Below are 24,701 nucleotides of genomic sequence, written 5' to 3' on the forward strand. Positions count from 1 at the left end.
ATTTTACTTTGGTATATTTTTATCTCGTGGTTTTTTAACCATATTTAACCTACCTTGTTCTTCAATGGAGCAAAAGTTTTAAAATGCTAGAATTTTGAGGGGCTCTTGTGTTGAATTTGGGGGTCCTTGAGCACTGGTTACGCCCATGGTGGGGACCCCAGTATAAGACCCTTTTTTGTAAATTATGAAGTTATTTGTTGTTATTATATGTCCATTAATATCACCCATCCTCAAGTATTGCAATCATTTCTAATTACTGTATTTTATTGGACATGAAGCACATCAGATTATTAGGCGCACCTTCAAAATAATAGTATTTTGTGAAATATTTTTCATTGATATGTCACAATCGACTATAAGACACATGAAATCACAACTTTTGGAGGAGCTAGCGTTGCAAAAAAAAAAGATAGAAAAGAAAATAATATTAAAAAAACAACATTTTATAGACCATAAATCAGAGGTCATAAAACTTTTTGAGTCACGCACCTCATTGGTTAAAAAAAAATATATTTTTTTTTTCTTATAAGCCTATACAAAGTCTTAAATCTCATACCTCTGCAATTCAGGAGTAAATAGATAATATAAACAAATCAATTTTTTTGAGTTTGCATTTACCTTCACAAGGTGAGTTTCATTCTCATTTTGTTGCTAAAGGGACCATTATATCCAACTGTTATTAGAACACCAAAATATTAAAATAAGTATCATCATTTACAAATGCAAACTTTAACTAAGTATTAGCAAAGTAATATGCACCTTTTTTAAACACGAAATTGAATCTATTGCATTGAAAACCTGTGCCAAAGAACTTGTTTTCTTGCATGCTTTGGCAACCTCCAGTGGCCATATTGAAAACTACATGTTGTGTGACTAGAAGTGCCCTGTTTTTCTCGTATACTTTTCTCAACATCCTCTCGCGGGCCGGATTCAATCTGTTGGTGGGGCAAAAACGGCCTGCCGGCCGCAGTTTGGTGACCCCTGCCATTAATGAAATTTGGTTTCACCAGTTAATAACTCGATGAGACAAAAAGAGAGAGGGGAAAAAACAGAGAGAAAGAGAGAAAGAGAGATACAGAGAAAGGAAGTGGGAAGAAAAATGATAAACCGCGTAAGAGAGAAAACAAGAAAGAAACAGGAAGAAAACAAAAGAAGATATTGAGAAAAACAGAAAAAAAAACGAGAGGAAAAGGGAGAAAAACAGAAAAAATAGAAAAGAGAGAGCTAATGGGAGATAAAGAGTAGGAAAGAGAGAAAAGAGAAGAAAGAATGCGAGAAGAGAAGAAAAAGAAGCAAATAGAGAAACAGAAAGAGAGAGAAAAATAGAGAAAGGGAGAGAGGGAATGGAAAAGGAACAGAAATAGGAAAAGAAAGGGAGAAAAGAGAGAGGGAGAAGAGAAAAAGAGAGAAAAATAGAAAGAGAGAGAAGAAAAAGTAGTTTGCAATAATCTGTGGTCTGTGCAGCCCCTAGAGACTCCTCGTGATAAAGGGCTGTACAAATAAACATGATTTAATTTGATTATTCATAAATCCTTGGTGGAAAAATTGTATTGTAATTATGCGTTTTTAATTGTATTTCCCGTATTTTCCACTTTATAAGGCGCACTGGACTATAAGCCGCACCCCTGGCGATTTTTGGATTCTTTATAGCACCCTATCGTCCATAAAACACAACATATGGGCCCAGTATTCCCTTAGCTCTGGTTTCTATTCCAATAAAAGACATGAAGGAAATTGCTGCAATCCCCAAGAGTATGTTCTATCAATGGGATTTGTCCAATCCAGTTAGAAATTGTGTTTCCCTTTCATGGAATTCCGGGTTAGACGTGGGCCCCGTCCCTCAACATCATTGATGCGTTCCAGGCTGAGAGATGTCAGATTAGTGCCGTGTCTCGTCAGACCGCGGCCCTCACATAATCTCCTGATGCAATTTTTGATGCCCAAGGAAGCGCACGTTTCTTTCTTTTCTCATCTTCTCGGAATCTCGCCCGATTGTTCTGCCATCACGCAATTGAACCGAAACTCGAGATAGAATGATTAAAGGCGTCTGAGGGGTTGATGTTTATTTTTAACCTAATTTGTGTAATGTTGTTGCCATGATACATTTTTAGGGTCTTTAATGAGCTCCACAAAATTGCAATTCGACTATAAAGCAGCCCTAGGAGACAGTGACTCCGTTTTACGATGGTTTGCTTTACAACAGGGGTTGGAAACCTATGGCTACCGAGCCGGATGTGACTCTTTTCTTGAGTACAAATGGTCCGGAGATAAAATGCTAACCGTATATAATGGGCACAGTTTCTACTACAGTTTCCAGTTGAGGTGTCACAACAAAAAAAACATTAAAAAGCTAAGCTATATTTGTCATAATTACCGATTGGAATCACCTGTGCCCGCTCATTTGGCACCATCTGATTGGCTCCCTGTCCCTATTTCAAACCCAGTCCTGTCACTCTCCTGTTGTCAGTCAGTCTGCGAACTTCTGTTGATACAAAGCAAGCCTTTTTGACCCTGACTTCCGCCCGTCCCGTTATTGCACCCGTTTTCCACCTGCCCGTTCCTAAACTCCCTGCTTTGTCTCCGGCTACGACCTGTTCTGATCCCGGACATGTCTGCTCTCCCGTCCCGGCTTACGACCCGTTTTTGATCCCAACTATGTTATTGCTCTCCTGTCCCGGCTATCGACCTGTTTTTCCGTCCCTGACATCGGCATCGCCCGCTACGGAAGATCCACTTCCGTATTCGGATCACAATCAGATTGCGAAAGCGACTTGCTTTCTGCTTTCAGCGAGCACCGGATCGTTGGCGCGGCCCTTCCTCTTTCTTTCAATAAAACGTTTGGTAAACGTTACGCAATTGGATCCTGATTCAGTTCCGGTCATGACAATATTCACTGTTCAGAGACATTTTATAATGAAAACCCACAGAACAAACTGTAAAGGACCTTTTCCAAAGGACCTCAACAGCGTACTACAATATAAACATGTTGATATTGTCATATCCCCTAAAGCCAGGCTGTTATTTTCTTTAGTTAGAGCAGACATAAAATATACTTTCATTTTTGAGACTAGTCTCTCAGAGAAAAAGTCCGAAAGTCAAACAGGTTAGCATACCTCATGAAAGAAAAAGTGAGTCCGCTAAGAAAGAACGAAACAGTTTCATGAGATGAGAACCTGAATGATAAGGGCACACGCTTTTACGTTGCTGCTTAATGCGACGGAAAGTGTTGTTTAAACAAAACACTGAAGTATAAGTCAAATAGCTCAACCGTTATTGATCCTAGTCGCTACACAAACTGAACACCAAACACCAAAAACACTAGCAAAGCATTCACAGCAATGTGATTGGGTAAGCGGATCTCTGCACAAATAGCACGCTACCCTTCTCTCACATGCACTCGCTGCACTAAATTGAAATACCTCAATAAATTTTGCCTAGCAAGTATTAGTGAAATTTTTACAAAAGAACTCTGCTCGCACCTTGTTTTGAAACCATTATTTATGAAAAAAACGAAGGTCGAAATGGCTCTCTGAAAAATACAAAAATGGCTCTTTTGGTCAAATAGGTTCCCGAAGCCTGCTCCACAGTGTGGAATAAGATGTTTTTCCTCTACTGAGAGGCATTTTCCCTGTTGCTTTTTTTGCTGTTTGTTGAGTTCATATGAAATGATGGTCTGCTATTGGTTTGTCTCACAAAATCATAAAAAAACGCTTGTATGTTTTTGGCTAAATTACCCCCCATAATGCATTTTTCTTCATTTAGTCCTGAATCTTGTGTGCTTCGTAAAAAAATTCGGCCGGTAATACATTACTGTACTTTGTTTTTTGTTCTGTATTTAATCTATGGGTCTCAAGGCTTGCAGTGATTCTTACAAGAGAAACAAATATGTGATAACTATGAAAACCAATTCAATTCATACCTCTACAAAATAAGTACCTAAACTTCCATAATAATAATAATAATAATAATAATGTTTACAATCATATTTATGTAATAATTATAACAGGAAACAATACAGCTATAATAATATGAGGATAACAACCGGCACGGCAGATGTGTGTTTAGCACGTCCGAAGCATAGTTCTGAGGTCATGGGTTCAAATCAAGCTACCAGCCTTCCTGTGTGGAGTTTGCATGTTCTCCCCATGCCCGCGTGGGTTTTTTCCGGGCACTCCGGTTTCCTCACTGATTCCAAAGACATGCAAGTCTTATTCACTGTAACTATTTTGCACAACTGCTATTGGAAATATTCTGGTTTTTATTTTTTATATTTCAAAATACTTTTTTTATATTGTTCATATTCTTAACCGTTGTTCATTATTCACTGTCTTACTGCTGTAACAAAATAAATCTCCCCATTGTGGTACGAATAAAGGATTATCTTATCTTATCTTGTCTGATGTTAGGTTAAATGACTGGTCCAAATTGTCCCTATGGTGAATGAGTTGCCAGTACAGGGTATCCCCTGCCCACTGCGGAAGATGGCTGGGATAGGCTTCAGCACCCCCATGATCCTAATGAGAATAAGCAGTGCAGATAATGGATGGATGGATTATAATAACAACAAAAATACTATTGACACGACCTGCATCCAACTGATAACCCCACCGTACCAGCTTAGGTCATGTCACACCAAAGGTAAATAATATACTTAAAACGACGTACATATTCTGCCATCAGTTTCATCTCAAATGAGTTATAATATTTAAGGATTTTTTTATATCTTCTTTAATTGCAAAAAGTTTTAAAAATATCAACAATAACAATTTAAATGAGCAACATTTGCCTTCTGCCATATCAAAAATATAAAATTCTTATGTATATATATATATATATATATATATATATATATATATAAATATATATATACATATGCCCTGGAGTGTCATGTCTAATCTCATTGCATACAATATTTTATAACGTTGACATTGATGACAATAAAAACAATTAAATTCATATAATTTCAAAACAGAGTGCATATCCCCTGGTAATAATTATTTCATAATCTGGCCTTTTGTTCACCCCTCCTCATTAATGGATGTATTCATGATTATTATTTTTTTTTAAGTTCAAGTTATTGGTACCAGACTTGTACAGTCCATGCTGTCATAGCAGAACGTCCGCCAAAATGACCTGTTTACAGGACCTGGTATTCCCAGGCGGTCTTCTAGACTAACTAGGCCCGAACTAGCTTAGCCCCCCGAGATCCGGCATTCTCAATGAGGTATGGCCGTAAACAGGTCTTTTTTTTTTTTAATTTGTTTTTTTTTAATAGATTTATTTTTTACCTGTGCAATCAGGATTATGGCACTCCCTGCTTTCGGCCCAGTGTCCTCTGCACTCGGATCCCCCGTGAGCTGCTGCAGAGCATTGCCGAGTTCTCTGCTGGGTTCCGTTGGCGCAACTCACGGAACAATCGCTCCATGGACTCCACTCTTGCCACTGACCGTCCACTGCAGTACCCCAAAACAACACAACACGCGTGTTAAAGAGAGTCGGCGTGTTAAAAAGCAGATAGAAATGAAAGAAAATTTAAAGACAAACGTTTAGGAACAAGAGTCTGCAGAACTACCCGGTACACAAATGAAAAACATAAAAATGCACTTTTTTGGATTACATATTAAAAACTATCCAGTTCTGGGTTGTTTTTTCATGTTTTTTCCACACAATTGATAGTAGTTTATAATTAAATCACATTTTTTGGTCAATTATTTTGTACAAAATAACACTTTTGGTGACTTTGAAGCAGAAAAGCTTATAAAATTAGGATTTTGAGTGTCATTGATTGTTAATGATACGACCCATTTTTTTTTTAAAGTTAAAAAACTAATTTATTTTACACAAATTTAAAAATTTTGGGTGATTAAAATGAATAAAAAAAACGTTGGGGTTCATTTCTTTTTATTAAAACCTAGTCGGTAGAATCAAATTATGATTTAATTAAAAAAGAATACATGACAGCAACGACCTATTTGTATAAATATAGTTTTTAACACAAATTATTCATAATTTCTTTACCTCATTTTATTTTTCACATATATAGTACATCCATTTTTTATTTCAAGGTAGCAAAATATTTAGATTTTTGTTTTACATTGTATATATGTAAGACCACCCCCCAACCCCCCAAAAAAGACAATACAATTTGGATGTTTTTTTTCCAGAGTATTTCTTTAAAGTTATATATAAAAACATGTACATTCGCACAGTTCATGTGACAACAATAATAGCCATCCATCCATTATCTGCACCGATTATCCTCAGTAGGGTCGCGGGGGTGCTGGAGCCCATCCCAGCCATCTCTGGGCAGTGGGTAGGGGACACCCTGAACTGGTTGAACAATAATATATATATATATATATATATATATATATATATATATATAATGTGATGTGTTGTGTCATTAGTTTTTCTGAGAATTTTCTATTTAATCTTTATCAAAATTAAATTAGTCAGTTAATTAATCAATTGCAAATGCTCTATATGCAAAAATTAAGCGTGGAAATAAAAGTAATACATGATCGAGTCTGAAGCCAGTGTACAACGATGTCATTAATTCAGGTTTTTTCTCATGATTGATTGAAGCTCAATTATACGCATAAAATCCAGACAGCTTCTATTTTTAGCGCACTTTGCTAATTATAATTAATGATGATTTAGCGCAAGCTAAAGAGGTCCTGCTTTAATTGTGCAAGCGTTCTGCAAATTCACATAGGGAGATCATCTATTTTTCTTCAATGTTTCAAAAATAAAAATAAGTTAATATCATAGCAGTGCATGAAAAATTATTTAACATTATGACCATTGGGAAATTTTGTTTTTTCTAGGTTGTTGACACACAAATTTTTTTTTTATTGTTTGGGTTATTATAAATGAAATGACGTTTTTGTATGAAACAAACTGTTTTGGCGCTGAATTCTTTTGTAATCAAACACTAAAACAAAACTCTTGTTTTGTGAGGGTTGTTTTTTTACAAAAGAATATAAAACATTGGGGTCAAATGAACTTAAATCTTGGGTTTGTCCATTTTGGGTGTAAAACGTGCCCACCCCAATACTCGGGTCGTTTTGACTCATTTTGCAAAAACAGTATTTATTTGTTTGAAATGTAAAAAAAAAAAACATTTGATTATTTTTCATACTTTCTGGGTCAACAAGCCAAAAATGACTCAAGAAGACCCAGAAAAATAACTCAATCCAATACCTAATACTTGGGTTTTCTTATTTTTGGCCGAATCTGGGTCATTTTTAATCCAAAATTGTTATTAGAATGTAAAAAACACCTAAAACCCAATACTAAAGTAAGCCTATACACCAAACGACTGTTTGGTATAAAATAAACCACATTTGCGGGTGTGGCAGCATGGCGGGGCAGTGGTTAGCGCGTGTGCGGCACAGTTCCGAGGTCGTGGGAACCTCCTGAGTGGGTTCAAATCCAGCTCCCGGCCTTACTGTGCGGAGTTTGTATGTTCTCCCCGTGCTTGCGTGGGTTTCCTCCGGGCACTCCGGTTTCCTCCCACATTCCAAAAACATGCATTTCAGGTGAATTGGCCGGTCCAAATTGTCCCTAGGTGTGACTGAGCGAGTGAGTTGTCTGTCCCTGTGTGCCCTGCGATTGGCTGGCAACCAGTCCAGGGTGTCCCCTGCCCACTGCCCGATGATTGCTGGGACGGGCTCCAGCATCCCCGCGACCCTACTGAGGATAAGCGGCGCAGCTGATGAAATGAGATGAGATGAGATTTGTGGGTGTCATTCTGAACTGATATGTCATTTTTTTGTCGAAAAGTTTTGGATAAAATAAACTGGTTTTTACAAATTTTTATGCAGAATTCTGTTGTAATAAAACACCAAAATACATATTACCCTTTTTTATGTCTTTTTTTTTTTTTTTTTTTTTTTTTTGCAAAATGACACAGAACGTTAGGTCAAACAAACCAAAGTCTTGGGCTGCTCCATTTTTGACTTAAACTTGGGTTATTTTAACCCAACAGTGTTTAGATCATATACTTTTGGGTCAAAAACAGTACCAAACCATTGATACGGTCAACCGGACCCTATTTTCTAGGGCATTTTACAAAAATTAACCCAACTTTGGAGTGGTTCTAAACACAATGACTGTTTAATCAAATAAAAATGACTATAAAATAATAAAAACTATTTTTAACAAACAAAATTATTATTTTTATGCAATATTCTCTTGAAAAAAAATTGAAGCATGATTCCATTTTTTATTCAAATTTTGAACCCACGTGTTGTTTTTTTAGAACACGTGGGTCAAAATGGGACCAAGCCAAAATGGATCGATCGACCCATTTTTTTTTTTGGGTTGTTTTAACCCAAAATGACTCTCAAATATGAGTATACAATGAACAGCAATTTGGGGTTTGAGATTCCAAGTTCTAAAAGTGCCTTGTCTTTTCATAATGATCTGCTTCACATACCGCCCCCTTTTTTTACTTTACTTTGTTTTATTTGGTATTTACTACCTCCTTGTTTTATTCTTGATTTATTGTTGTTTGATATTATGTGTACTGTGTCTTTGATGTCCTGAAAGGTGCTTTGAAGTAAAATGTATTATTATTGTCGTGATGACTGATTAGTAACACCTGTGCCCGCTCGTTGGCGCCAGTCGCTGCGAGCTACCTGATTGGTTCCCTGTCCTTTTAAGCCCAGTCCTTTCACTCGCCTGTTGTCAGTCCGTCAGCGAACCTCTGTTTCTACAAGACAAGCACTTTGACTCTGACTCCCGTCGGTCCCGCTTTTCGCACCCGTTTTTCCACCCGTTTGTCTCCTTCTACGACCTGTTATTTGAAGCCGACCATGTTTACTCTCCCGTCACGGCTTACGTCCCGTTTTTGATCCCGACTATGTTTTTCCTCTCCTGTCCCGGCTATTGACCTGTTTTTTCCGTCCTTGACACCACCATATCCCGCTCCGGAAGATCCACTTCCGTATTCGGAACACGATCCAATTGTGTGATCGGCTCGCTTCCCGCGTCCAGCGTGTTTAGTCGATAGTTTGTGATTGGCTTCCAAATTCAATAGCATACAAATCACAGCACAATGGCATTTTAAATATTTGAACTAATTAGTGTTTATGTTTCAATGTTTTATCTTTGATTGAAAATACAAAAAGCATGTAAAAAGTACATAATGGGTAACTGTGTGCTACGAAGTTACACAAAGATCGGTTTGGGTATGTTTTTGACTCAAACCTGGGTTATTTTGAACCCAATTTTTGTTATAGTATGTTTGTTTACAGGCAGCATGGTGGCACAGTGGTTAGCGCGTGTACGGCACAAATCTGAGGTCATGAGATCGAACTTCCTGTTTTGGAGTTTGCATGTTCTCCCCATGCTTGTGTGAGTTTCCTCTGGGCACTCCGGTTTCCTCCCACATTCCAAAAACATGCATGTCAGGTTAATTAACCGGTCCAATTTGTTCCTAGGTGTGAATAAGCGAGCAAATTGTCTGTCCCTGTGTGCCCTGCGATTGGCTGGCAACCAGTTCAGGGTGTCCATTGCCCACTGCCCGAAGATAGCTGGGATGGGCCCCAGCACCCCCGCGACCCTACTGAGGATAAGCGGTGCAGATAATGGATGGATGTTTGTTTACAATACCTGGGCAAAGTGCAATGTTGCAAAGCTTGGTCTGCGTCTCGGGTCCGTCGCAGGCCCGCCCTCCGTGTTGCGGTGGTGCGCACATCCGAGTCCGGGTTCGATGCCCTCGCCCGCAAGTAAACGAGCACAAACTCCACGGCGACCATTCCTCCCACACGCCGTGAACTGCAGGCAAAAAAAGGAAACGTCAATTCTGATCGATATCAAACCCAACATGCCCCCCCCCCCCCTCGTCGTGCAGATACCCAAACGGACAAGGATAAACCGCCATAAAAGAGAAATCGATGGAGAGTAATTAGATATCGTTAGGGTGGGAGATGAAACACTGAGTAAACGGACAGTGTGAGGTTTATTTTGAAAAGCCTCCGGTAGACATGCGGGTCAATTATGCATAGATGATGATCGTTATTTACGTTTTCTGGGTTAATGCTATATAACAGAGACAGGGATCGCTGTTCACAGTTTTTAATTTGTAGTATTTTACCAATGGTGGCCCACGAGCCCCTTATGATCACCAGATTAGACCAATTGTGAATCTTGACATAATTTGATTTCAAACTGTCATTAAAAATGGTTGACACTATCAGTGTCTTTGAATACATGATCAAATCTTCTAATTAAATTTTTTTTTTATTAATTATACTGTATATTTAAATTAATCAGTACCCTACGCACAACAATGCGTTTATTCGAGGAATCAACTCCTTGCCCTGAAGAATTCTCGTGCCGGCGTGATGAGGGGGCCCTATCGTGGTTGCAGAGCCGGAGCTAGCTAAGCGGCTAGCGGCGTTATAAGCCTTCGGTATCGTCCGTAATCATGGTAAATGTGAACTCTCTACCAAATAAGACCGACGAACTGGCTTTGCTGGTGAAAAACATCAAAGCGTACAGGGAGTGCAGTTTGCTGTGTTTTACGGAAACGTGCCTCACGTCTAGCGCCCGGACGCTAACGTGGAGCTACCAAGAGCTACCAGGCTTCAGCGCTGTTAGACAGAGACACAAAAGCCTGCGGGAAGCGGAGAAGAGGTGGACTCGCTATCTACGTAAACACGAGGTGGTGTAACCCTGGGCACAAAGATTTCCATCTGCTGCAGGGACTTCGAACTTTTGGCCTAGCGTGTCACGTCATCCACTCCTCTGTGGCTAAACTACAACACAGCACCCCGAGGCCATCCTTTTAATCTGTTAATAAACAACAAAAGAGTACTGCTGGAAGTGTGAATTTCCCTACAGGGATGAATAAAGTATCTATCTATCTATCTATCTCATACCTGTCGCGCTCCAGGGCTCCATGCCCTTACAAATTGTCGTATTTTCCCTTGCAAAATACAAAATAATCTTACACCATATTTTTTTTTTCAAACGTGTTTATTTCTGTAGTTTAACATGTTATATTGTACATGTGTTTCGTTATATAATACATGTTGTTAATTAACATCTTTTGTGAGATACTGAGTTGCTCGACATGAATTAAGTTTATTATAAAAAAAGTTCAAAAATGAAGTAGATTGGGGGTTCACTGTAGAAGGAAAAAAATACATGCAAACATAATTAAGTAGAATAATACATTTTCTTATTCAAATTATGAATTCCTTTTCTGCGTTAAATTATTGATGGTAATTTACTGATTAAAGGGATAACCACTAACCTGTCTTTTTTCATCTTCCCCTTTTATACTTCTTTTTTTTCTTAACTTCTTTGTACAACAATAATGATTTGTAATATAATGCATTGAAGCAAGTGAGCCGTTTGAGAGCCGGCTCTCTTAAATGAGTTCAGCCGAAAAAGCCGATTCTCTAAAAAGAGACGGACTTCGTTTCACTACACAACTACCACATGAAATCCGATGTTGAATGATGCATGATGGGAAATCCGCAGGCGGCAGACGCATGCGCACAGTAGCATCAAACTGTTCGCTTCGTTTGCAACGAAAAAAAACGATACGAGATAGAGGCTACCGCGGCGAACTCGTTTGACTTGATTGATTTGCCGTCTCGTGATAGTCGGTGTATACCGGATGGTACCCATCATTGAAGAATTTGCGTTTTTCCGTACAGATTGATATCTATCTATCTATCTACAAGGCAGATGTTTCAGTGGTTGACTGAACCTATTTTAACCAGTCTTTGAACAATCATAACCTCGAAATAATAGAAGCCATAGTAGTTATATGTAAATATAAATGTAAATGCATTTATATAGCGCTTTTCAAGTCTATGAAGACCTCCCAAAGCGCTTTACAATGTGCTTCACAGTTTTCCCTTTTACACACTAACCGATAGCAGTGTCAGCCATGCAAGGTAACTACCTGCTTATTGGGGGCATTAGGGATTCAGTGTCTTGCCCAAGGACACTTGGACATATAACACGGAGGAGCCGGGAATCGAAACCAGTTAAGATAATGCCACTTGATAAGACTGAGTGATATATTTTTCTTGGCGAAAACATGTGTGCCATCAGTATAGGAACACTTATACAATGTTTAAGAGTGATGTACTTTCACATAATAAAAACAACTATAATCATATGCATTTTGTGAAATATTTGAATGTCAGTGTTATCGTGGGTATAACCCGTCTCTTGTCATTATAGTTGTTACTGGAAAACAAAGTAAGTATTGATTGATTGTTGACTAAGTCACGCTTTATTCGATCCAACAGTACTTTTTGCAGATCTGTTGACCTCATTTGTGCCCGGAATATTCTGTAATAAAATCTCTCCAGTTTTCATCTTTACCTACCTATCATTTTATAATCCGGATGGAAACTAACATGCTAAAGAAGAAAAGAGCTTTCTTCTTTAGTATCCAAAAGTAGGATTTTATTGGTATGGGTTGGAACAACGGAAGTACAATTATCTTTATTGACATTGATAGCAACATTGTGAACATTGTTTACAACGATATTGTGCATCTTTAGTTTTTCCTATATGAGAGCTTTTGTATGTAAAGTATTTTATAATGTCAAAACACGGCTTCGCGTGCATGATACATTTTAATCCAACTGGTAGCTAAGACTTAAAGTCAAGTCATGTTTTTTTGTGACACCCTTAATCGCAAGGAGTCTCAAAGACTCAAAGACCATTTTTATGTATTTATTTTATACATAATTTTATGATTTCTTTCAAATTTTGCACTGAATGTTTAGAGATTTATTTTTCTGTTATTTAGATATTTGTATTAATGTATTTATTTCATATTATTTTATGAATTTCATTCATTTTAATATTCATTTTGTAATGATTATTTTTTTCCTTTTTCTATATTTTCATATAGTTTTATTAGTGTATACTTGTTTACGTTCCTATTTTTTCATTTGTTTTATTTGTTTCCTTTGAATATGTTTTTAAATTTTTATTGTAGTATTTATTTTATATTATTTCCTGCATTTTATTTATTTTGTTTATCGTCCTTAACACTTTTTAGAAATATTTCAATATGCTTATTCAGAATCTTACTTCATATTGTTTGTATGTTTATATGTTTATATATATTTATTTTTTATTTTGTAAATCATTGTTTATTCATTGTTATTTTTTCAATCATATTTTTTTTCCATTTTAGTTTTATGTTTTTATTTTTCATTTTTTCCTACACTATTATCTATGTATTTATTTATTTTTATATAATTTCATAAATATTGTTTAATTTGTTAAGTTGTTGTGAATTCTGAAGAAAAAGAATCTTATTTTTTATGAATGAATCTATTAATCCATCTTGTTTTTATGTTTTTCCTTTTTCTTTTTTCTATATTTTTAACCGTATAATTTTCATAGTATTTCATGCATTATTTTTTTTTTATGTTTTTGTTAATACAAAAAAATCTTTATACTCCTGTTTTCATATTTAATGTATCATTCTCTATTTCTTTTTAAAACAATTTGTTGTTTTATCATTTGCACGAAAATAAACCCCCCCCCAAAAATGTAAGAAATTTGGCGTTAGCGCAAAGAGCCAAAAAAAAAAAAGATTTCAATTATTCTAAAAGGTGAAATATAAACCTATTAATTTCTATCAATTTATTTAAAAAGAGCCTTAAATCACACGAGATGTGTCCTTGAAGATTCCTCTCGGTTGCCTGCAGACAAAATTGTGCAAAGCAGAGCGAAAGTTTAATTCGGGGCCGACAATAGTCCCGAAAATCCCTCGCCGCCACGGGGTAATAAGAATTATGACGCAGCACGGTTCCTCACTTGGAAAAACCGAAAGAAGCGGCCCCACTCTTTAAACCAAGACCGGGCCGAGCCTTCATGGGGCCCTAGGCAAAATTCGATTTGGGGCCCCCTATTACTTAATCATTTGCATAGCTACTAGAACACATTCCATGTTCTACTCCAGGGGTGGGCAACTATTTGGAGTCGGGGGCCACATGTGATCGATGGTCCCTCTAATTTTCTAGGGGTCTGAGCGTTCACACAAAGTCGGTGAGCAACGCTTGAAACAACAGTGAGCAACAGCAATCCCAAGTGTGGCAACCGAGTCATTATCAAACATGTCCAAAACTTGACATCACGTTACATTTAGCTGAGTTTCCCGCAATGCAATTTTTTTTTCACTTTTGAATGAATTGACTCATGTATTATTGCAAAGGTTGTACGACCTACAAACGTCATTTTTTTTTTACAATTCTTTCACAAGATTTCCATTTCTTTTTTTTCCCGATATCTTTTGTAGCATAATACTAACATTTTTGGGGGCTTATTTAGTCGGTTGCACGATACACAACTGTATTTAATCACATTTTTTAGTGGAAGTACAATGTTGGGAACAAGATTGACTTGGTATAATTGGAAATTATTTGAATGCAACACAAACTTTTTCTTCTTTTTCCCTGTTTTTTCCATTTTTTTTTAACCTTTTAAAAAAAATCTCATTGTGTTTATTTTTTCCTAGCTGTTACTTTTTTCCTTTTGTTCTCTATTTACTTTTTTTCCTTTGTTTCTTTCTTTTCTTTTTTTCTGGCTTTTTTTCTGAAATTTTCCTTCATTTTTTCTCTTCCTTTTGTTGCTTTTTTTCCTCAGCTTTTCACTACTTTTTCATTTTGGTATTTTTTTCTTTTTTGTTCTATTTCCCCCTTCCTTTAAGTCATGTTGTGCATAATTTTACATATTATTGGGTCATGTTGGGATGAAAGAAGCAAAAACAACCTGAAGAGCCGTTTAGGACCCAAAAGAGCCGGTTCCTTTTAGTGAGCCGAGCCGAAGAAGCCGGTTCTCAAAAAACTCTAAAAACTCACACACGCAGAGGGAACACTGCATGTGATATGTTATACTTCTTTTGAAACGCTTTCATCAAATTGTTTTTGCAAAATAGTATAGGTCCTTGTTTTAAGCACTTCATTATTTATTTAGTTTTGAAGAATTACTGTAGCTTTTTTTCGTTTTTTTTAGTATTACTGTAGTTTTATTTTTGTACTATTTTTCTAGTTTTTTATGTAAAATTCCCATGATAGTATTTATTTAGTATTTCCGTTGTAAGTTTGTTGTATTTCCAAAATAAATGTTTTGATGTATATCTCCAGTATTAAGTAGTATTTTTGTATTACTTCAGTCGTTTTATGGTTGTAGTATTTTTGAGTCTTACTGTAGTTTTTTTGTAGTTTTTTTAGTGAAGTCAGATTTTTATTGTGTTACTGTAGTTTTTTTGGTACTAATTTTGTCGTTTTACTGAAGTATTTTTTTATTTAGTATTTGCATGGTAGTATTTTTGAGTATTTCTGTCGTACTTTTGTTGCATTTCGAAAGTAAATTATTTTGTTGTATATTTGCAGTATTTTCATAGTATTTTTGTATTATTACGGTAGTTTTATGATTATAGTATTTTTGTAATATTACTGTAGTATTATATTTTTTAGTATTTTTGTACCATCTCTGTTCTATTTTGTAGTATTTCCATGTATGAATGTTGGTTGTACATCTATAGTATTTCTGTAGTTTTTTGTACTACAGTGTTACTGTAGTTTTATTTTTGTAGTATTTTTGTGATATTTCCGTAGGATCATTTTTGTAGTATCGCTAGAGGTGTATTTGCCGTATCCCTGTTGTAAACCTCTCTTAGTAGTATTTTTGTAGTAATATTTTTCTACTAGTTTTTTGTATTATATTTGTATATACATTTTTTAAGTAATTCAGTAGGGGTATAATTGATGTATTTACAAAACTATATTTAAGTAGTAATTTTGTAGAATTTTTGTAGTATTTCCATTGTAGTATTTTAGTCATATTTTTGAGCATTTTGTAATATTACTGCAGTTGTGTTTTTGTTGCATTTTTACATGAAATAATTCTGTAGTAGCATGTGTATATTTTTGGTACTATATCTGTTGTCTTTTGTAGTATTTCCATATAAGAGTGTTGGTCGTATATCTGTAGTATTTTTTTACTACAGTGTTACTGTAGTTTTATTTTAGTAATATTTCTGTGAGGTTTTATTAGGATAATTTTGTAGTATCGCTGTAGGTGTACTTTGCAGTATTCTTTTTGTAAACCTCTCATAATAGTATTTTTGTAGTAATATTTCTCTAGTAGAGTTTTTTATATGATAGTATTATTATATTATTATTAGTAGTAGTAGTATTTGTATTTTTTAAGTATTTCAATAGAAGTATAATTGATGTTTTTCCAAAGTAGTATTTTAGTGGAATTGTTTTTTAGTATTTTTGGAGTAAATAATTCCATAGTATTATTTTGTAATTTAGTATTACTGAAGTAGTATTTTTGTAGTAATTCTATTTTTCTATTTTCAGAATGAAAAATATATGAGGTCCCTGTTTTCAAGCACTATATTTGATAGTTTTGTAGTTACTCTGTAGTTTTTTTGTTGTATTTCTGTAGAAGTATTTTTGAGTGGACACACAAAGTAACCCAAAAAGTGAACCAATCTCGGGGGCCCCCTAGTGGTTCGGGGGCCCCCAAGGCAGGCAATTATTTTGTCTTTAAGATCAGCGCCGGTCCCAGATGGCCAGATTTTATTTTGGGATCCTCAAGACGCTCCGTTGCCACAATTGTTCCGGTATCTTACAGCCCTAAAATCGAGCCAGTACATTAAAACAGAACATTTTGAAGTTGACTTGAAAGAGTTTTTGATCTAACTATCAACTTTTACACTAAAGTTTTTCCCAAGTTCAAACTATGAGAATAGGTGAGATGTTATAATACTTAAAATATAATGGCAGTATTAACCTCTCGAGTCTTGTATGACTGAAGAAATTTCCTACGATGGATTGTAAAAAGAAATGTTTAATAATTACAACGTTTGTTTTTTTACAGTTTTATACAGATGAAAATAATCCTCACTTTCTTTTTGATCTATTTTTTTACATTTTTTCCCCATTTGATTTATTATATTCTTTTTTTATTTCACTTGTATATATTTTTTAAAATGTTCTCATCATTTTCGTTTTTTATATTTGTAATTTAAACACGAATTAGATTTGTATTAATTTTCTTTATAATTTCTATTTTATTATTTAAATGTAATTTATTGTATTTAAATTTCCTGTTTTATTTTTTTATTCATTTTAGTTTGTAATTTTATGTATTTCAATTCCATTCAGTATTTAATTCAAAGGTTGTAGTTTTTATTATTTGTATTTATTTTACATACATATTAAATGCTTTAATTGTATTTAGGTAATGTTTTCATGTTTCTTTTCTCATACTTTTATTTTTTTAAGTTTAAATGTATATTTCTATGATTCATTAATTTTATTTTTTGTATTCTTGTATTTTGGTTTATATACTATTTACTTATAATATAAACTTGTATACTTGATTAACTATATTTTCATTTTTTTCTTTATGTATACTGTAAAATGTTCTTTGATGTTATTTTTATTTTATTATTTATTAAAGTTAATGTTTTTTTTCCTTTTTTGCCATGTAATTTATTTGTTGTATTTATTTTGTCATAGATTATTCCTTTGAAAATAAATATAAGTAAACAAGAATACATACGAGTGTTTACTTAACTCTAGCCACCTCCCACTAGGGGGGTTAGCGCTTGTGCGGCACAGTTCATGTCATGGGAACCTGTCGTGGGTTCAAATCCAGCTCCAGACTTCCTGTGCGGAGTTTGTATGTTCTCCCCGTGCTTGCGTGGGTTTCCTCCGGGCACTCCGGTTTCCTCCCACGTTCCAAAAACATGCATTTCAGGTGAATTGGCCGGTCCAAAATTGTCCCTAGGTGTGAATGAGCGAATGAGTTGTCTGTCCCTGTGTGCCCTGTGATTGGCTGGCAACCAGTTCAGGGTGTCCCCTGCCCACTGCCCGGAGATGGCTGGGATGGGCTCCAGCCCCCCCCGCGACCCCAATGAGGATAAGCGGTACGGCTGATGAGATGAGATGAGAGATGAGATGTTATTTTTACATGAATTTAATTTCAAGTAATTTTTTTATTTTATCCTTTTTTGTAATTTTATTTCATTATTTTATTCAAGTTTTGTTATTTTTTTTACATTATTTTTATTTTTTATTTTTTATGTTTTATTTCAATGTTCCATTTTGTAATTTTATGTATTTCCCTTAATTATTTTTTTTTGTTTTTATTACTATGTATTCTTTATTTAATTTCATACATTATTTTTTATTTTATCAACATGTGATCAACAACAAGTAGTGTCTTGAAATAATTTGTTTTTCTTTTAGCTTTTTTGCAGTTCATGTGAGATTCGTTTCTCGGATAGCGCCGCCCTAGCGGCCTAGTGGTGTCATCACACTATGTATTAGGTTTTCAATTTTCCCATATTACCTTTTTTTTTTGTTCACCATTTTTTGTGTATCGTTACCCAATGCTATTTTATGCACCCTGGTCATCCTGGAAGTGGGATTACCACTTGTGAGGCCCCTTCTCAAGGTTCCTTATTTTCCTCATGCTGAGGTTTTTGATTTTTCCCTTGCCTGCATGTTGGTTTCAGATCAGTGGATCGTGTCATTGTAACATGTGCAGTGAATAAGGGTGTCAAAAATAAATGTGAAATGACTTGAATCACGAGGATTTCCTTACAATGTTTCTCTGTGCCCTGCCATGCCTTCTACTTTTCTAATAATGTGTTTTGGAGATAGCAATTTTTTTCTTTGAACATTTCAGCATATAGAAAAGAAAAACAAAACAGAAAAAGCTTACGCAACTCGAGCTGGAACCCGAAAAATCGCAAAACAGCCACCAGCAGAAGGGAACACGGAACGCTTGACTGAGCAAGTTTGCAACATTTTTTTTCTTGCGGTTCCAAAACTAACTCCGATGTCTGATTCCATCACTTCCTATTGCAAACAAATCGAAAGCGCAGCACTGACCCGGAACAGGCAATGAATATATTTCGAGGTAGAAAGCGGACAGTCCCGACCTTGGCCGTTTTTCTGACACTGGGAAATGAAAGGATCGCATTGTGCAAAGGCGATTGTAAGATGTCGGGATCAGTGGCCGAGAATTCCAATTGTGGAATCAGAAAAGGGTTGGTCTCGGTTCCCAGTCTCCGGCCGCAGTATAGTCGAACGTTATGTTTGGAATATACTTATGTAATTTTACCAGCAACATATTTGTCCTCGACTTGAAGTGTAACAAAAAGAAACAGTAAAAAATATAATAAAATAACAATCAGCAGTAAAACAATGTAATGTGAGTTTAATAAATTAAATCTAACCCTCGCAACTTGAGACAACTGGTCAAGAAGACATACCCTACTGTACTTCAAGTATTTTGTTCACAACAAAAGTAGATTATAAAACAATATGAAGCGGGTTACACTCTATTAAAAAACAACAATCTCTAGCAACCGACGCGGCTCCGTCAGCATTGGTCTGTCATGTTCTGCATGGTCGCCATGACACCCAGCTGGTCCCGCCCCTTGACACCGGCTGACACAGATCGACTTAATTGCGTGTGGGATTCTTAAGGGGACTGCCCGTGGCCATACCATTGTTTTGTTTGACTCGAGGAAAAACCTGTTAATGACCGTTTGTTCTGAGTTACTGCCTTTCTTTCTTGAAGACCTGTTGGTGCCCGTTTGTTCTGAGTGATTGCCTGTAAGCCTGTTTTTGTTTTGTCTTTGGTCCCTGCGAGTTGGACAACTTTTATTTTCTAAATAAGTGATCGTCTACACAAAAATGAGTTCACACTTCCTGCCTCCTGGTCCGTTCTCTGAAATGGTCAGTACCCTGTGTGAGTACGTTAAACGAAAAGAGACAGACGGTTAGATATGCAAAAGAAATTCTGTGATGAAACGACTGTAAACAATATGTCAACAAACACAGAAATGTACGTAAACACTGAAAACATGAGTAAACACATAAAGCGTACGTTAAAAATACACAAAACATATGTAACAAACCGCTTTTGATCATCAGTAACGTAATGGCGTAGTTACGGCAAAAAAAACACACACACGCAAAACAACGTACGACAACACGCACAAAAATGTGCGTAAACACTGAAAATACAAGTAAAATCAATAACGTACGTAAAAGAAAAAAAAACGTACATAACACACCACTTTTGATCATCAGTAATGGAAACGGGTCAGTAATGGCAGAAAAAAAACACACACACAAAAACGTACATCAACACGCACAAAAACATACGTAAACACTGAAAACAAAAGTAAACAGATAAAATGTACGTGCAAAACACACAAAACACACGTAACGCACCGATTATGATCATCAGTAACGTAACAGCGTAGAAATGGCTGAAAAAAAACACACACAACGAAAAACGTACGACAACACGCACAAAAATGTACGTTAACGCTCACGAAAACTTACGTATACACTGAAAACAGACGTAGACACATAAAGTGTACGTTTAAAACACACAAAACATGCATAACCGCTTTTGATCATCAGTAACGGTAACGCCATAGTAATGGTGGCGAAAACATTGTTAAATTTCCCCATTACTGAAAAAATAATGCCATTACGTTAAAATCGTTACTTAAAATGCTGTTCTTCCTAACACTGCCAGTAAGAAAAAATATAGAAGATTGTTCTCAAAAGGAAGTATTTGTACGCAAAAAAAAAAAAATCACACTTCCGTCGTGGCGATAAAATAAATACCTAAATGAATACATACAATTTGGGGGTGCGACTAAATTAATTGTCGGAAAACACAGACCTCACCTTTTGACAGTAGCAGTGAGGGGTATTAAATGTAGAGCAAATTAATCCAGCACAAAAATGACTTTCACCATCTTTGTTTTAAATAGCTCACTTTGGAACGGACGGAATGACGGCGTCCCCCCAATGTACCAATTCACCATGTACCAAAATGAAATCTGATAACATGAAGTTTCGAATGTAATTGAAACATCTAAGGCAATGTATTGATAACATAATGTTCTCACTGTAAATAGTTATGATGATTGGGAGGACATTCTCAAGTACTGAACATTCCGCGAATTTCTCACTTCTTTGGCTTTCGAACAAGTTTAGCAACTTCAAACACCATCACCCGATCCTTGTGGTCTCAGATATCTGAGACCACGCGTAATAAGGAATGATCTGGTTTAGCGTCCCTGGTCCTTATATGAGAGGAGCTGATTGATAGCTTGTCCTCTTTTTCTTTTGCCTGCTTGCCTTATTCATTTCGCGTGATGGCTGCGCCTACTCTGCGGCCTGGAGCACGAGGACCATACGTTGCGACCATTCGGAGCATGAGTCCAAATCTCTCCGCAACGCAAATAACAGGACGATTCAACACCATGTTCACTGGTTCTTGGGAATGAGCGAGTTTTTTTTCTGTAAAGGGGAATCTGCCCAAATAGACTAGCAATAAAGCGAAAATTTTATTTTTGTGCATCTAACTTTCAGCAGTCGAAAACTCCCATAATTTCCATTGCTTCCCCTTCCCTTTGTTCCCCTATCACTAATTCTCTGTGTTAGTAAATAGTGTTCATTGATTCCATTTTCTTGGGATTGGTAATTTATATCAAAACTCAAAGAACTCAAAGTAATAACGTAATTTGTTTGTTTTTTTATCAGTGTTGGAAGTTCTAGCATCCTTAATAAAAAAAAAAAGATTTATTGTGGAGCACAAGCAACACCTAGAGGCAAATTCATTTACTGATTGCAGTAAAGAATAAATGGTTTCAATCCTAACAATTTTCAAAATTAAAGCTAGGAAAATCCCCACAAAAAATGCACACTTATATTGTGATGGTAAAATAAATTACAAAATAAATAAACAGATATATACATATATTTTGTGGGGTCCCTGGTACGACTAAAAGTATTAGTTTTTCACATAGACCAGGATTTGGCAATAAATAAACTAGTGCGACTAATTTTATTAGTTGGTCGCATGGGAGATTATTTGGTCGCACCCATACATTGTGGCTAGATGAAAGGGGGCAGGGGATAACGCATCCTTCTCCAGGACAACAAATGTTTTCACCCGGTCTCGAACCGGGGACCTGTCGAGTGTTAGGCGGTACATTAGCAAAATTTAGAACTGTAAAATACATGACTGAAATTTGGGGTTCATATAGAATAGAATAGAATAGAAAAGAAGAGTCTTTGTCGTCATAGACGTTGTGAAACATTGTCTGCAATGAGATTAGACATGGCACTCCAGGGTAAAACATGTAATTAATAATTTGAAGCTAAAAAATATAAAAGTCTATCAGAATAAATGGGCAAAAATGAATAATTATAATGTAGTGTTTCAAAATGCTGGTTAATAAGTGGCTAAAACAGAAGGAACATAAGACAAGCATAGCCACTCAATGCTTCCCCCTAGCCCGGTCGCATCTTCTTCTTCAGTCAATCTGCGCGATCCTGATTGGATTTGAGAGGGAACACATCTCATTTGCCGTGATCTGCTGCGTTTTATTGCCTTTTTGCCAATATGAATTGGTCCTTTGAAAGTAATTGATAAGGAAAAGTGAAAAACGATGACAACAACGATCGAATCGAAGTCGGAAACGGTTGCAAAATATAAAATCTGTGTACCAATGTCTGCTGACGTGAGGCTTAAAGGTAAAATATACAGTCTAAATTTGTTTTATTTTTATCTTTTGCACAGATATAATAATTTTTATTATCCAAACATTTTAATACCTTTACTTTTAAATAACAATAGTTTTAGACAATTAATTTACGGAGACTTTCTATTCATATGTTTTTGTAATTTGTATATAACACCGAGAGATTTCAAGTACCGATGCTTGAATATTGTAGTGAGTGGTACCTCACATGGGTGCTCACTTTTTCCTGATTTTATTTTCCTTATGACTAAAAATAAAGATAAAATCAATCTGGACCAGAGAGGGTGGGACAAAGAAAGAGAGAAAGGAATAAAGAGAGAGAAAAGAGAGTGAGAGAACATGTGAGCAAAAAAAGCAAAAAAAAGAGAAATAGTGTGAGAGGGGGGAAAGAAAGAGAGAAAGAGAGAAGGAGAGAAAGAGAAGGGGGAAGCAAGAGAAAGAAAGAAAAGAGAGAGAAAGGAAAAAAGGAAGAGAGAGCAAACGGAGGCAAAAAGACACACAGAGAAAAAGAGACAAAGAAGAACTAAGAAAGAAAAAGAGAGACAGAGAGAGTGAAAAAGAGAGAGACAAAGAGTGAGAGAAAAGGGGAGGAGAGAGAGAGAGAGTGAGAGAGAGAGAAAGAGAGGGAAATAAATAAATACAAGTACAGTGTTTGTGAGAGCCACCTGGCTTTGGCAACATCAAGTGGACATATTTCAACCTGCAGCTCGTTTTTCTCTTGCGCTTCCCTCAGCAATGTCTTGCGGGCCGGATTCAACCCCTTAGCGGACCATGAACACGCAATTGAGTAAATGACAAAAAAATAAAAAAAAATAGGTGAGTCAGCCACGCGATGACTCATCCGTCACATTTGTAGCTCGCCGGGAGGTGGAAGGTGTTCTTTAAGGAAGCTAGCTGGCCCTATTTTCAGCTTCTTTGATAATCCACAAGAAAATGACGTAAACACTCCGGGGATGATGCGGTGTCTTTTGCTTGGATCAAGTGTGCGCACATATTTTTTCAACATGAAAGTGATCTTGACACCACAAACATATTAATAATTCAATTTATGTAGTGTCAAACTCCCGGCCCGCGGGCAATGTTCCCTGTAATTTTCCACGGGTCTGAGCGTTCACACAAAGCCGGTGAGCAACGCTTGAAACAACAGTGAGCAACAGCAATCCCAAGTGTGGCAACTGAGTCATTATCAAAACTTGTCCAAAACTTGACATCACTTTACATTTTTACAGTTTCCGGCAATGCAAATTTTTTTTTTCATTTTTGAATGAATTGACTAATGTATTATTGCAAAGGTTGTACGGCCTACAAACGTCATTTGTTCTCACAATTCTTTCACAAAATTTCCATTTCTTTTTTTCCTGGTATCTTTTGTCGCATAATACTAACATTTTTGGGGGCATATTTAGTCGGTTGTACGATACACAACTGTATTAAATCACATTTTTTTAGTGGAAGTACAATGTTGGCAACAAGATTGACTTGGTATAATTGGAAATTATTTGAATGCAACACAAACTTTTTCGTCCTTTTCCCTGTTTTTTTTCTATTTTTTGTAATTCATTTAAAAAAATTCTCATCGGGTTTATTTTTACCTAGCTGTTACTTTTTCTTTTTGTTCTCTACTTACTTTTCTTTCCTTTGCTTTTTTTTCTTTTCGTTTTTTTTCTGAATTTTTCTTTCTTTTTTCTCTTACTTTAGTTTCTTTTTTTCCCAGCTTTTCACTACTTTTTCGTTTTGGTATTTTTTCCTTTTTTGTTCTATTCCCCCTTCCTGTAAGTCATTTTGTGCATAATTTTACATATTATTTGTTCATATAGGGATGAAAGAAGCAAAAACAACCTGAAGAGCCGTTTAGGACCCGGAAGAGCCGGTTCCTTTAAGTGAGCCAGCCAAAGAAGCCGGTTCTCGAAAAACTCTACCGACTTTACTCAACTTCGTTCTACTTCGACCTTGACTTCCAAATACCGCATTTAGAACACAACGTCAGGTGAACCCTTGTATTTTTACCTTCATGCACTGTAACTTTGACTAAATTCGCTTCTTAATTAGCAATTTCGAGCCCTGAATTTTTGTGAGCTGGATAGATTTTCTTGTGCGCGGTAAAGCT

At 36.0% G+C, this 24,701-nt stretch overlaps 1 protein-coding gene across 5 annotated transcripts in view; it reads right to left on the bottom strand.

Annotated features, from left to right (window-relative positions):
• adgrb3 (adhesion G protein-coupled receptor B3) overlaps positions 1 to 24,701 on the bottom strand; it is a 224,991-nt gene that overhangs the window by 105,931 nt on the left and 94,359 nt on the right. For all 5 annotated transcript variants that reach the window (XM_088351661.1, XM_088351660.1, XM_088351659.1 and 2 more), the window contains 2 exons: positions 9,619 to 9,783; positions 5,289 to 5,453 (listed from right to left, as the gene is read on the bottom strand). In XM_088351661.1, the coding sequence (XP_088207787.1) occupies positions 5,289 to 5,453; positions 9,619 to 9,783 (330 nt within the window). The remainder of the gene's footprint in view (positions 1 to 5,288; positions 5,454 to 9,618; positions 9,784 to 24,701) is intronic.

The sequence above is a fragment of the Urocampus carinirostris genome, chromosome 13, assembly GCF_059441175.1.
Source record: "Urocampus carinirostris isolate Australia breed hairy pipefish chromosome 13, RoL_Ucar_1.0, whole genome shotgun sequence".
Lineage (NCBI taxonomy): Eukaryota > Metazoa > Chordata > Actinopteri > Syngnathiformes > Syngnathidae > Urocampus > Urocampus carinirostris.